Genomic DNA, 12,791 nt, shown 5'->3' on the forward strand with positions numbered 1-12,791 from the left:
AAGAACACCAAGCTCATCCATCTCATTAACAAACACTATAAACTATGATTTGTCTTCTCATTTGGTCTGTAATATATTCGTTTCTGACTTTACATTTTTTTGTAGTGCTGGAGGGCGATGAAGTTGTATAAACTACTTTAGGGGGGCGATGGTCAAAAAAGTTTGGGAACCACTGATCTAGAAGAGGGGGGTAATGTGACGACCCTTGTTTTATTTTTTAATTGTTGTCATATGATCAGAGCCATTATATAATGGCTCTGATGTGATAATATTGCTATATTTTATTTTGTATTTTTAACACTGAAGACCCTGAGGGCGCTGTGACACTGTCGATTTGTTTTTTGGTATCCTGTTAGCCTATGCTGTGGTTTGCAGCCGTACAGTTGTGATTGTTTAGGATAGGATAGGATTTACATATTTATCCCGGGGGAGAGGAAAGCCGATAAGACGGCTTATCCATATGGCGAACCACGGATTTTGAGTGTTTAAGGGTATTTTATATCTGCAAAAGTGCCTCTAAGTCTCAAGTAGCTTATCAAAGATGTTTACTCTTGGTTTTATGACTATTAGATTGGGATTGTTGGACGTTTTGATGCTAGACAGTGGGATGATACCGGTATTATTGTTTTAGTACCGGTACACTTCAATTTATACCGGTACCGGTACTATTTTGTTCTATTTATTAATTACAATCTTAATACAACCAAATACTCCAATGAAAACAATAAAAATTAAAGACGGACCCTGAAATCAAAGACAACTTTCAATAGCAGCCAAAACAACCGGTGTGGCTCAACGGGCTAAGCGTTAGGAATACGCTCGCCACCGCACCTCTAATTACTTTGCGTGGGTTCGCAGGTTTGAATCCCATGCAGGGATGGTTATGTGCGAGAGGATTGCTGGACTCCTCGTCGTCTTTGGGTGGTTCACGTAACCGCTGGTCGGTTACGGCTTCCTACACCACCAAGTCCATGCTTCCGAAAACAAACAATACAGTAAAACTAATCCCATACCCGACTTGGAATGGTAACCGGACGAGAGGCCGTGGTTCGCCATATGGATAAGCCGTCTTATCGGCTTTCTTCTCCCCCGGGATAAATATGTAAATCCTATCCTATAATCCGGTACACTAAACCAGCTACTTACAATTTGTAAAATTCGCTGAGAATACCCCATGACGGGCACTTTAAAAAAACCACAAACAATTCCACAGGTGCACAAGATTCGAAAAGCACTGTAGTCTGTAGATAGCCAATTTCATGAATAAACTAAAAATACAACCCAAAACAATTGTACTTGCACTGAATATTGGGAGGAAACTTGACGTCAGATCATATTGGAAGATATTCTGGACTTGGATAATTATTACATAGACTGCCGGTTCGGTTCGCTACAGTTTTTATTCAAGTGAGATGTTTGTGTGCCCTTTTTATCCAGAAGCATAGGCTAGTCAATAGTGACTGCCCGACATTGAAGTATATTACGAAAATATACTTTATTATTTTCTGTTCCACTCATTCAAATATTTTGCCGGTCTGCGAATACCGTACATTTTATTTAATTTTACCGGTCCGCCAGGGCCAGGGAAGAAAGGTTGGGAACCACTGGCATAGACTACCCTATCATGAAGCAAAACCACATTTCGTAAGTAATTAAGTTACTCTAATTGATTAAAAAGCAGCACTACATTTTGGTATGTCGGCATTAACTGAATGATAAATGTGGCACTAAACCATAGGAAGACATGCTTAGTCCTGTCAGCTGGTCAGCCTGTGCTCGATACTGCTGTACTGTGATGTATGTTTATTCGTCTCGTAATAGTGATAAATAAATAAACTGACAATCCCGGTTCCTTTCATTACCGGAACGGACCGTAAATTACCGGAACGGGGTGGAAAACTGACCGGAAGGACCTTTAGATGCCTTGCAAATGCCATTTCATATACCTCCATGCAATTTTTATATTAAATCGGCAAACTTGGGGGGGGGGGCAGTGAAACAAACAGAGTAATCATAATAAACTTTCTATTACTTAATTATTAGTATTATATTGAATATAGGCTTAGCATTTATTGCAATACAGAGAGAAAGACTGATTGCAAATATCTGATAACTGGATAATGGCAGAATCACAACAGAAAGAAACATCCAAAAAAGTATTTCGCATAGACGAGGTAAAGCAACACAACAGTGTCAAATCATCTTGGTTGGTTATTCATAACAAGGTTTACGATGTCACTAAATTTTTGGAAGATCATCCCGGAGGTGAAGAAGTTTTGTTAGAACAAGCAGGAAAAAATGCAACTGAAGCTTTTGAAGATGTTGGACATTCTTCTGATGCAAGGTCATTATCGGAAGAATATTTGATTGGAGAACTTCATCCTGATGACAGATTTGCTGAGGAAACTCCACAATTTGTCACAACGCATGAGAGCAAAGATGAACCTACTGCCTGGAGTAATTGGGTCATTCCTGCTCTTGTTGCATTTGCAGTTGCGATTGTTTATCGATATTATATTTCTGGTTCAAATTAACAATACATTCTATTTTGAGTAGATAATTTTACCAATTCATGAATGGTTATAAAATTTCACTAATTATCTTCTATTAGCTCTTAGAATGATCATATTTTGACATTAAAGAAGTTTGTCTGCAGCGATTGAGCATTTCTGAGCATAGGAATTAGTCTTTAATTTTACTACATCATGTCTAATTTGTTCCAGTAATTATTATATTTACCTTCAAAACATGTAGACTATATGGTTCAACTCTCAATATGCATTTGTAATTTTGCTAAGAAATTGTTATTAATGGCCTAATACTTCAAAAAAAATTACCAGCAAGTGTGCAATGTAAACTGCCCATGTTGTGCACAATTTAATCATCGTCCATATTTGACTTTAACTGTTGTATGGATTTGACTGGTTTTCCTTGGTATTCTGATTGCTGTTGCTTGGTCTTTTGAAATTTCTTTTGTTATTATGCATTTACTAATGACTATTGACTTGTTTGTGTAAGATTTATAACCCAGGACTATTTTGGCAGGATTTCAAACAGTTTTTATGTAACGCTTTCACATACTTTTAACTCTGTGCCTGTTGCCCAACCAAAGACATCCTCAGATGAGCTTGATAGGAAATAAAACTCAGCGAGTGGTTGGAAACTATAATTTGACTTTTCAATTTGCAATAGTATTATGCAAGTATTTCTATGTTGTTGTGCTTAGTTTCTTCCTAATTCCACATAAGCATGTTTTCATGTGGTGACAAATTTGGTATGAAACTTACCAAGTGTGCATAAATTGTAGATACAGTGTGTTATATTGAGATAAATAATTATATTGAGATAAATAATTCGCTCAGCTAATCAATCTGGATTTTTCTATTTTGATAGATAGCTGAAGCCTGTCATACACCTAGATCATTTTTTTGAACAATTCATCTTTTTTAACTGTATGTTGTAAACCTGGCCTATTAATTCTATGTGTTACGAAATTCTAGCATTCATTGATTAGTTATATGTTGTCAAATTGTAATATTGTTGCTTTGTTGAATCAAAAATGTTAAATATGCCACGATAATGTTTAATCAAAATGCATTCTAATGTTATAGTATAATGTATATAGTATATTTCTATATATAATTATGGCTCCAACGCCACTTGTATCGTGTGAACATCTTGTCACATTTCTGAATTCTTTTGGACACAAACCATTTCAGATAACTCAAAAATGGTTGGTGAATTGCAGCACTCATGAAGCAAGACAGGTAAGCATTTTTTAGCCTATTGTTGTTTTATGATACTTGAAAAAAATTGGATTTCAACATCTAGCAGTATTTTTCGAATTGAGACATGCAGTTTTCATTGTTTGCAACATGTATCGCAACTTTCGTTTTCATTGAAAATATTTGAAAAATGTCTTGAGTAAATGCAGTGAGATTTGTATCAGGAAATATTATTTGAAAGATATTATGTAGGTTACTATTTATCTTGAAACAATTGATAATTAGAATTTTTAAAGCATCTTTTTGTCAGGATTAGTGAGTTGTCAAAATTACCACTTTTTTTATACCCATTACTAGGTTCATATATATCTCTTTTTTCAATAAATGCAGGTTCGTGCAAAGTCTTGTGTATGCCAAGTATGCAAGACATATAAAGGTCGACTACATGCCTGCCTTCATTGCATATATTTTGGATGTTATGAAAAGTAAGTGAAATGATTATCCTACAGTTTCTAATTGACTTTTAATAAAATGAAGCTTACTATATTTGTTGTCGAGATGCCGTCTTAATGAATTGGAACACTTTTTCAGAAGAATATAAAGTATATTGGTATTATTGTATGTTACTCGATGTGTTATGAGCATTTTCATAACTATTACCCCAAAACAAAACGATGTAGCCATCAGTGGTAGTGGTAGCCTACCGAATATGATGGATATATGTTTCAATGTTTGATTTAATAATAATATAGTCTGAGAAGAAATGTTTTTTCACTAAGGCAGGCAATTTATTTCTATGACTATATTTGACTAACCTACATTACCTTGTAAAGAGAAAGTCTTATCTAAATAAGTTTACCGGCACCTCGTGAGCAGTTCGCTATTGTGGGATATTTTTATTTCTTTTAAGGTAATTCATCTGTGTCAAATGAGAAAATTACTTTCAATTGATGGCCAATGAATAATATTTGATTAATAAGTGACATGATTTGATGTCATGGGTTCAATGTCTGTGTGTGTGTTTATTCATAGTCGGTAGTTGAATGAAATTATTTGATAAACTTTATAATCAAAAATTTTACAATACAAATGTGTTTGATTTGATTTTGAAATTATGTAGTATTAATGAGTGCTCTGCCCAATTAAAGCGCTATCAATTTTGATCAAAATTCATTTGAAATCATATAGTCTGTTCACTAAAACTATTTTTTACCCAGACAACATATGCATGCTCATGCAAAGAAAAACGATCACTTTCTTGCTATGGATTTAACATTTGGTCAGACATATTGTTTCCGTTGTGCTGATTACGTTTATGACAAAGAGTTGGACAAAATTGCGAAGGTTGGTCAATATTCATTTGAATATAATATGTCTAAGATTAAGCAAAGCAAAATGTCATTTTCTTTTATCAAACAGGCAGAGTGGAAAAATATGTGCAAATCTATGGGTTGGAGTGAGAGTCATGTGAGCATGTGGCCATTCTGGGAACCCTCGGATGTGGATTTGGAATATCTTCGTCTAAATCCAAAGCGACGAAAAATTTCACCAGAGAGCTATATTGGATTGCGTGGTCTTGTTAACCTTGGAAATACTTGTTTCATGAACTGCATATTACAGGTAATATTATTGCAATATTAATGTAATCTTTCGACTTAATGCACTTTATGCAAAGGCTGGTTGGTAACTTAGAATGTACATTTCATCATGACTTGTGATCATTCATATACAGATATAATTTATGAGTTTTGTTAACTTTGAAGTGCTTAATATCATGAAAAAGAAAATTGAGCACATAATTAGAGGTTGTGTTCTGACAAAAAGTGATCTTTCTGAATAGCTATATCTCTATCTGTCACTTTTGAAAATCATCTGCCTCTTAAAATATCATAACACTTCTGTAAAAGCTTTACACTGTAAGTTTAAACAATGTTATTGCTATCTAAAAAAGATCTCTATCACGAATTCAGATATTCGAATTCCTGTTATTTTCTATGAAAGTTTTTATTTGTGCAGTAAAGTGGCTATTTATGTCAAAGCTGAATTAGGTTTTTATCATGCTTTTAATGTAAAATGAAATGAAACTTTAAAATATTCAAAATTGAAATTTTTTCTCAGATAGAATTCTAGAAAACCAACTATTTGGACATGAACATCCCTATCTTAATACAGTATACCTTATTAAAGTTTATTTCTAGGCATTTGTCCACACACCGATGTTGAGAGATTACTTTTTAGCTGAAAAACATATATGTGATAAAGATCGGTGTTTGGTTTGTGAAATGATGAGACTTTTCCAGGTAGGTTTTAGGGATTTTATTTGTTCCTTCAATGTTTTATCATTTTGCGTTCATATTATTCTTGCCATGTGGAGTTGAAAGGTGTTGATTTTGTATGGTGTACTCATATCTTGACATGGTTTATATGAAGAGGAACAATATATTGACAAGCTCGTCCCCAGTGAACCGCTATTCTAGCAACATTGTCTTTGATTCACTTTCACATATATTTTTGCATTATTCCTGTTAATTTATTGCTGCCTTTTTTATTAGCATATATTATTATTCATATTATTGGTATCGTTTTACATGTTATTGTAATTTGTGATGCTTGTGAGTGTGACCAATTGTGACAACGAGCTCTTACAAATTCATGGATCTGCAATAATCCATTTTACATATAAACCATGAATGGAAATACATTGTATTGAATGTATTAAGGCTAGCTGCTGTGAGAGGCATGATTCTGTTGACTCAAAAAGGGGCATATATTGGTTGCATCATCTCATCGAAATTTCAGAGTTGTACGGTTTGTGGCTTATTGAAAACATCGTGAACACTGCTGATATTTTTTCAGGAATTTTATGCTGCTAAGCAAACTGCTTATATACCGTATCGTTTACTTCATCTTGTGTGGACAAATGCTCGACATTTGGCAGGGTATGAACAACAAGATGCTCATGAGTTCCTTATTGCTGCACTGGATCTTCTTCATCAACATTTGAGTGCAAGGTTGAATCATTTGTATTCTTGTGTTGCTAATATAGAAGCTTTTTCACAAATATCTCATACAAATTTCTATCTAAATATTCTGACATTCTGTTGTGTATTTGTATCAACTGCAAGTGTGTTATTTCTTATTGCATGGTATATTTTGATCCTTATTAAATGATACACATAAATGCTCTGAAGATCTTTATGAATCTAATTCTGAAATACCTGCAATTTATTAGTCATGTCTTTTGTGTACTACTAAGTTTTGTTGTGTATCTTTTTTGTGTAAATTTGATCTACTATGTTACATTTTGATTAGGTTGCAATATATAGTAATCCTATGCAGGTTATGGTCATTGCGATTTACTGTTCCAAGTCGAAGCCTGTAACAAAATAACCCCCATCAGGATAGTGTAACACACTAATAATGCTTCTCTTTGTATTTATGTTTGCTAGCAATGAATCAAAGAACAGCAACAGCCCAATGACCGGGAAAAAGTCCGGATCTCGAAATCAACCATGTCGTTGTATAATTGATCAAATATTTACTGGTGGTTGGCAATCTGATGTTGAATGTCAAGTATGTCAGGGCGTTTCTACGACTATTGACCCATTCTGGGACATCTCGCTTGACTTACCAGGTGAGGTTTAGTTAAAATGTTCCTGTGATTTCAAGGTGACATTGAAACTCGTCGATTCGTTACATAAGTGAAAGTTTTTAATAATCATTCAATAGATGCTTTCACACATTCAAGTGTACCACTGCATCAGCTAATGCTTGTTTCAAAAAACACTAACTGTTCTCTCATAATCATTTTTTGTGATTTTAAATAATAAAGTATCATATTTCTAGGTTCTACCTCAAGCCCATGGCATTGTACTTCTCCTCTACATCAGCCACTTACCACTACAGAAAACACAAATAATAGTTCAGTAATTCCTCATGTGTCATCAGATAACAGACCGATGTCACTGAAGGATTGCCTGAATAGGTACTGATATAAAATTATTAAGATAAGATTTGTGCTGGTGTGATATGATATTCAAACCCTAATTGTGCATATTTTAGGTTTATGTACTCCATTTGCAACTGGATGAAATTAATATAGAAATACTCAAATCACACCATTTGAAGCAACGTAACATTTTATTGCAACATTGGCTTGATATGTAATTCAGCATTATGATGTGAAGTAGAATTATTTTAATAAACTTATTGAATGTGTTGCTCTCATTAAAATACCGAACAATTCTGTTGTACATATCTTGTTCAGTATAGCATGCCTCAACTGTACCGACCTTTATTAGCGTGTGTTATGAAGAGCAAGGATGAAAATTTTATATTTGGTAAAATAATTAAAGAAAGCAAGTCTAGTGCAATCATCTGATTTATCTGTTAATCTTTAACTCGGTGCAATGTCAACAATCAACTCACTAGTTCCTTTGTACACGAAGGTACTCTTGAGTGAATCTCAAATTGGATGATCATCTAGCAATCGGTCTCATCCAATTGCAGTGTTTAAACATATTTCAAATGTAGAATGTATTTTGCGTAATTTAGGTTGAACATAATCAAAATTTTGTGAATTGATTTCGAATACAGTCAGGCTATGGTATGCCATATGATTAAGCCATCTTTTTTGTTTTCACTCCAGGGGTACACATGAAAAACCAATCAATTTTTTTCCTTTAACTTCACCTTCAAGTAGAAGCTTGTGACCTCGTATTGTATAAAAGTTGTCAAACACTGTAGTTTCACTTAAATCTTCATCAAATTTATTTTCAGATTTACAAGACCGGAACACCTTGGAAGTAGTGCAAAAATAAAGTGCAATCGCTGTCATAGCTATCAAGAATCGACTAAACAATTAACTTTGAATAAACTACCGGTTGTTTGCTGTTTTCATCTGAAGCGTTTTGAACATTCTAACATGGTATGTAGGTTTTCTGACATAATTAATTATGAACAATGAATGTTTTAACTAATTGATGAATTTTCTTAAAACTTACAAGTAATGGCAAAAAAAAATCAAATGTTACATCTCATGGATTTCAACAAAAAATGAAAAAATCAACAAATGCATCCCAAGCAGAGAACTCCTAATGGTTCTGCATTAAAATTCTGGGATATGGATATTTCTCCAAGCATCGACTTGCTCAACATTGGCCAATCAACAAGATGCGAAAAGTGACGCTCAGACATTTTTGTCACAAATTTTCTTGTTCAAAGTCCTGGGAAACATTCATTGGGAATATGCATGAACAAAATACTTTTTAGCCCAGTATTTACCATAGTGTTTCAGTTATAGTTTTGTTTGTTTCCAGACCAGACGAAAAATACCGACCTACATTTCTTTTCCTATGGATCTGGATTTAAGTCCTTTCATGGCATCAAGAAGAAGTGCAAATGGGAAAGACCAAAATGTTGTGAAGGATGATCTTCATATTTCAGAGAATAATAAGTATGGAATTATATTATTAAAGTATTAATATATATTTTGAATTATGGTATGTTTTTCCCGGTTCCTAACTCATTTACATTTATTCATGATTTAAAGTTGTTTTCTTTCAATCTTTTATGCAGATATGCTCCATGTATGATGAATCGATGAGTGTCATACTATAGGGATTCATACAAACTGGTAGTTTTAGCTCAGTCTGTCATTAGCTTAAAAATGTTCAGCAACTGGTTGTTATTGCAAGAGGTGGCTCACTAAACAGCTGGTCAGTTGCGGCTTCCTCTTCACAGTATTTATTTACCGCAACTAATATTGAGTAAATAGATTTGTAACTATGTAGATAGATTGCACTTATTATATTCAGATAAATCTAATTATAGGGGGTACATTGCATATTTTTAGATCTTACCATTGCCTGGATATACATTTTTATTTTATTTTTCAGGTACTCTCTATTCGCAGTAATCAATCATCTTGGGTCATTGCAAGGGGGACATTACTCAGTCTTTGTCAGGCAACATGAAGATCAATGGTTTCGTTGTAATGATTCTGTGATTATGAAAGCTAGTGTTCAAGATGTTTTACAGTCCGAAGCATATTTACTTTTTTATCACAAACAGTATTTAGAATATGAGTAGAAATTTGGTATACGCGACTTGTTCTGCCCATGGGGATATTTTTTTTTGCAATGCTAACTCCGTTGGATCTAATATTATCTGTTTGTACATTTATTAACGATGCATTCATAGCTGAAGTTTTAATGTGTCTTGAAAGGTCACGGTGAAGTAATGTAAATATTACAATCAGGTCCCATCGCCTGAGCAATTCGAAAGCAATTATTTGACAACAGTTTTCATCAATTAGGAGCATAGCAATTTGCATAGGTTGAGTTTTCTCATACCACCTAAAAAGTATTCTCATGACTTTGAAATGATAAATCCTGTTTGATAAAAGTAATAGAGGCAGCTGCATTCAGTTTTAGGTATTTAGAATTGGTTAGTCATTAGTTGCGAAGAAAAGCCAACATCAGGAATTAAACGAGATAGCGATCAGAGACCGCCAACTTATCGATCTAGCGTCGTGTATCCTTCGCTCTGACTCAATAGCGACACTGCATGTTCCATCACTAATTAATTGATAACTCGCTAATTATACGACATAATTTATCCAAAATCAATAGGTTTCTGGTCCGAGATATAATGAATGCACGTGCATTCATCGAGATCGATAATTACCAAACAAACAAATACCTATCAACATACTTCACGTTCGGTAAGCAGGCTCTTACCATTGGATGTGATGCGTCTAATAACGCAAAAGCTGATAGTTTAAACCAATGTGGCTGTCCGGTGGACTTCACTTCTCGCACTCTTGTCTAATTGGTAATTGCCTCTGTCATGAAAGTAGTGCGAAAATCGAGTTAGATATTACATGGAATAAAGTTTCGCTTAAGTATGGATCAGCGAGCCCTGTCTTTCATTTTCCAAGAGAATCATTATTGTGGAAACTGGAAGTTGATACAATTTTCTGTTGTTCATCTAACTTCGTATCTTTGGTATACAGCAGCGTTTCCCAAACTGTGTTCCGCGGAACACTAGTGTTCCGCGAGCGTCTTCCGAGTGTTGCGTGGAAAATAAATCAAAAATACGTCTAAATGGGTCGCCATGGCGATCTAGGGATCGTGAAGTTGTCGCCCAACTGACTGTTCAATATCGTGTCACCGTTGGCCTAGAGCGGACTAACCAAGGTAGGGTAGGGGCATATTCGTTAACCGTCGGCCTAGCTTTTTGACTGTTAAGTTCATTATAATTCCTTTTGGTTTTGCTATAGGCAAACAGGTAGGTCCTAAGAATAAAGGCAAATGGTCAACTCTTCTTCCGTCATCTCTGTCTGATTTTACTTTGAAATGCTGAAAAATTTACTCATGTTCGCTAACCTCGATTCAGCAGATCAATAAACTGCAGCTCGCGAAGTTGCAGAAAGTACGTCTATCTCCATTAGACGTAACATTATAGAGGCAAACACTACGTAATGGAAAGTAAACGATATAGAAAGGTAAAATGAATTTGTTGATTCATATACACAGCATTCAAATTGAAAAACAATAAAACATTTATAATAAATGAAATATGTAAAATATTCAATCATATTTTAGTTATGTTCAACATAATTCTGTTAGTTTTTGCGGCGCATTTGGCAACTCGCCACGACGAACCCATTGGGAACCGCTACATTACAACGTTTTTCTTTATCAATTTTACCCTTTCATTTTTTAGTGTTCCGCGAGGCGAGATAAAAAGTGTAAGTGTTCCGTGGCCGAAAAAGTTTGGGAAACGCTGGTATACAGGATTGAATCTTATCTTGGATAGAATCCTTTTTATCAAATCGGTCTCTCCGGTACGTGTCAGATTTGCTTATTCTAACAGTTTTGAATAGAAAAATTGTATTGTACAGCAAGGCGAGATGAGTTCATTTCAATTAATATTAAAATATAAACCTTACCTGTCCTAACTAAACCTACGAGAGCGATCCTATTAAACGTGGAGGACTTTTATATTGTATGCGCATGCCCGCGAGGATTTTTTAGGATTGAAGCACTACTCCAACAACTAAAATCTCTCGTCTGGGTAGGGTATTGTCAAAATGCGGCATCAAAAAATACGACTAATTCAATCTGGTAATCGTACCTTACGTTTCATGGTCACCCACATTTATTTTTAAATATTCAGCTTCACAACCTAGAATCTATGGCATACTAGGTGAAAGCGTAGCAGATAGTATGGCCAGTAGTCCTAGCATTGGCGACCTGAATAGAGGTCACAATTTTGATATTCAGTTTAAAATTATTGCTCATACATTTTTGTGTGTGACAATATTATCAATCAGTCGATCGATTCCCAGACGAATACTGATTGGCCACTCCTGAATTGTAGTCCATTACCATTCAAGCGTTGCGAAGCAGCCGTGAGCTAATGGACCTTTCCCCGAGCATCAACATCCTTGTTTACTTCGTGACATTGGCCAATCAGCAAGATGCAAAAATTGACGAAACAATGCTCCTTTTACGCATCCGCTCAGACACACTTTTTCACTCAGACAGATTCTCAGGCGTTCTATTAAAGAAGCAAATCAAGTATATTATACAAACAAATTTAAAGGAAGCAAATCTAATTCAAAAGAAACTTGGAAGACAATAAAGTCCTTAATTTCGCCCAAAAGGAATTTATCTTTCCCAGAAAAAAATTCTAAATGGAAATGGTTCCATTGTTAAAAATCCATTAGAAATAACCAATTGTTTCAACAACTATTTTGTGTCTATTGAAAATTCTCTTTCGTCTAAGCTCTTAAATTCTGATGTTTTCAAACTCTATGTGCAAAGGCAGGTCAAAAGTACCGTTTATCTGGAACCAGTGAGTGAAAATGAACTATTAGTTGAACTAACCAAAATTAATATAAACAAGGCTATTGGCCCTAATAATATTCCACCAAAATTTATTAAGTTTACAGCTGATATTATATCTCCCTACTTAGCAAGTCTGTTTTCTTTGTGTATAAAAATGGGATCTTTTCATCAATTTCTAAAATTGCGAGTAACACCACTCCACAAAGCTGGA

At 34.6% G+C, this 12,791-nt stretch overlaps 2 protein-coding genes across 2 annotated transcripts; both read left to right on the forward strand.

Annotated features, from left to right (window-relative positions):
• The first annotated feature begins 2,009 nt into the window (after positions 1-2,009).
• Positions 2,010-3,611, forward strand: LOC120331110 (cytochrome b5-like). Its single transcript, XM_039398145.2, has one exon. It carries the CDS (start codon positions 2,121-2,123, stop codon positions 2,532-2,534), a length of 414 nt encoding a protein of 137 aa, XP_039254079.1. The 5' UTR covers positions 2,010-2,120; the 3' UTR covers positions 2,535-3,611.
• A 22-nt stretch (positions 3,612-3,633) lies between these two features.
• Positions 3,634-9,920, forward strand: LOC120331109 (ubiquitin carboxyl-terminal hydrolase 22-like). Its single transcript, XM_039398144.2, has 11 exons — positions 3,634-3,767; positions 4,116-4,210; positions 4,943-5,069; positions 5,145-5,345; positions 5,924-6,025; positions 6,582-6,736; positions 7,175-7,359; positions 7,572-7,710; positions 8,505-8,652; positions 9,044-9,180; positions 9,623-9,920. Exons 1-11 carry the CDS (start codon positions 3,645-3,647, stop codon positions 9,813-9,815), a joined length of 1,605 nt encoding a protein of 534 aa, XP_039254078.1. The 5' UTR covers positions 3,634-3,644; the 3' UTR covers positions 9,816-9,920.
• The last annotated feature ends 2,871 nt before the right edge of the window (positions 9,921-12,791 follow it).

Source organism: Styela clava, chromosome 6 (assembly GCF_964204865.1).
Source record: "Styela clava chromosome 6, kaStyClav1.hap1.2, whole genome shotgun sequence".
Classification (NCBI taxonomy): Eukaryota; Metazoa; Chordata; class Ascidiacea; order Stolidobranchia; family Styelidae; genus Styela; species Styela clava.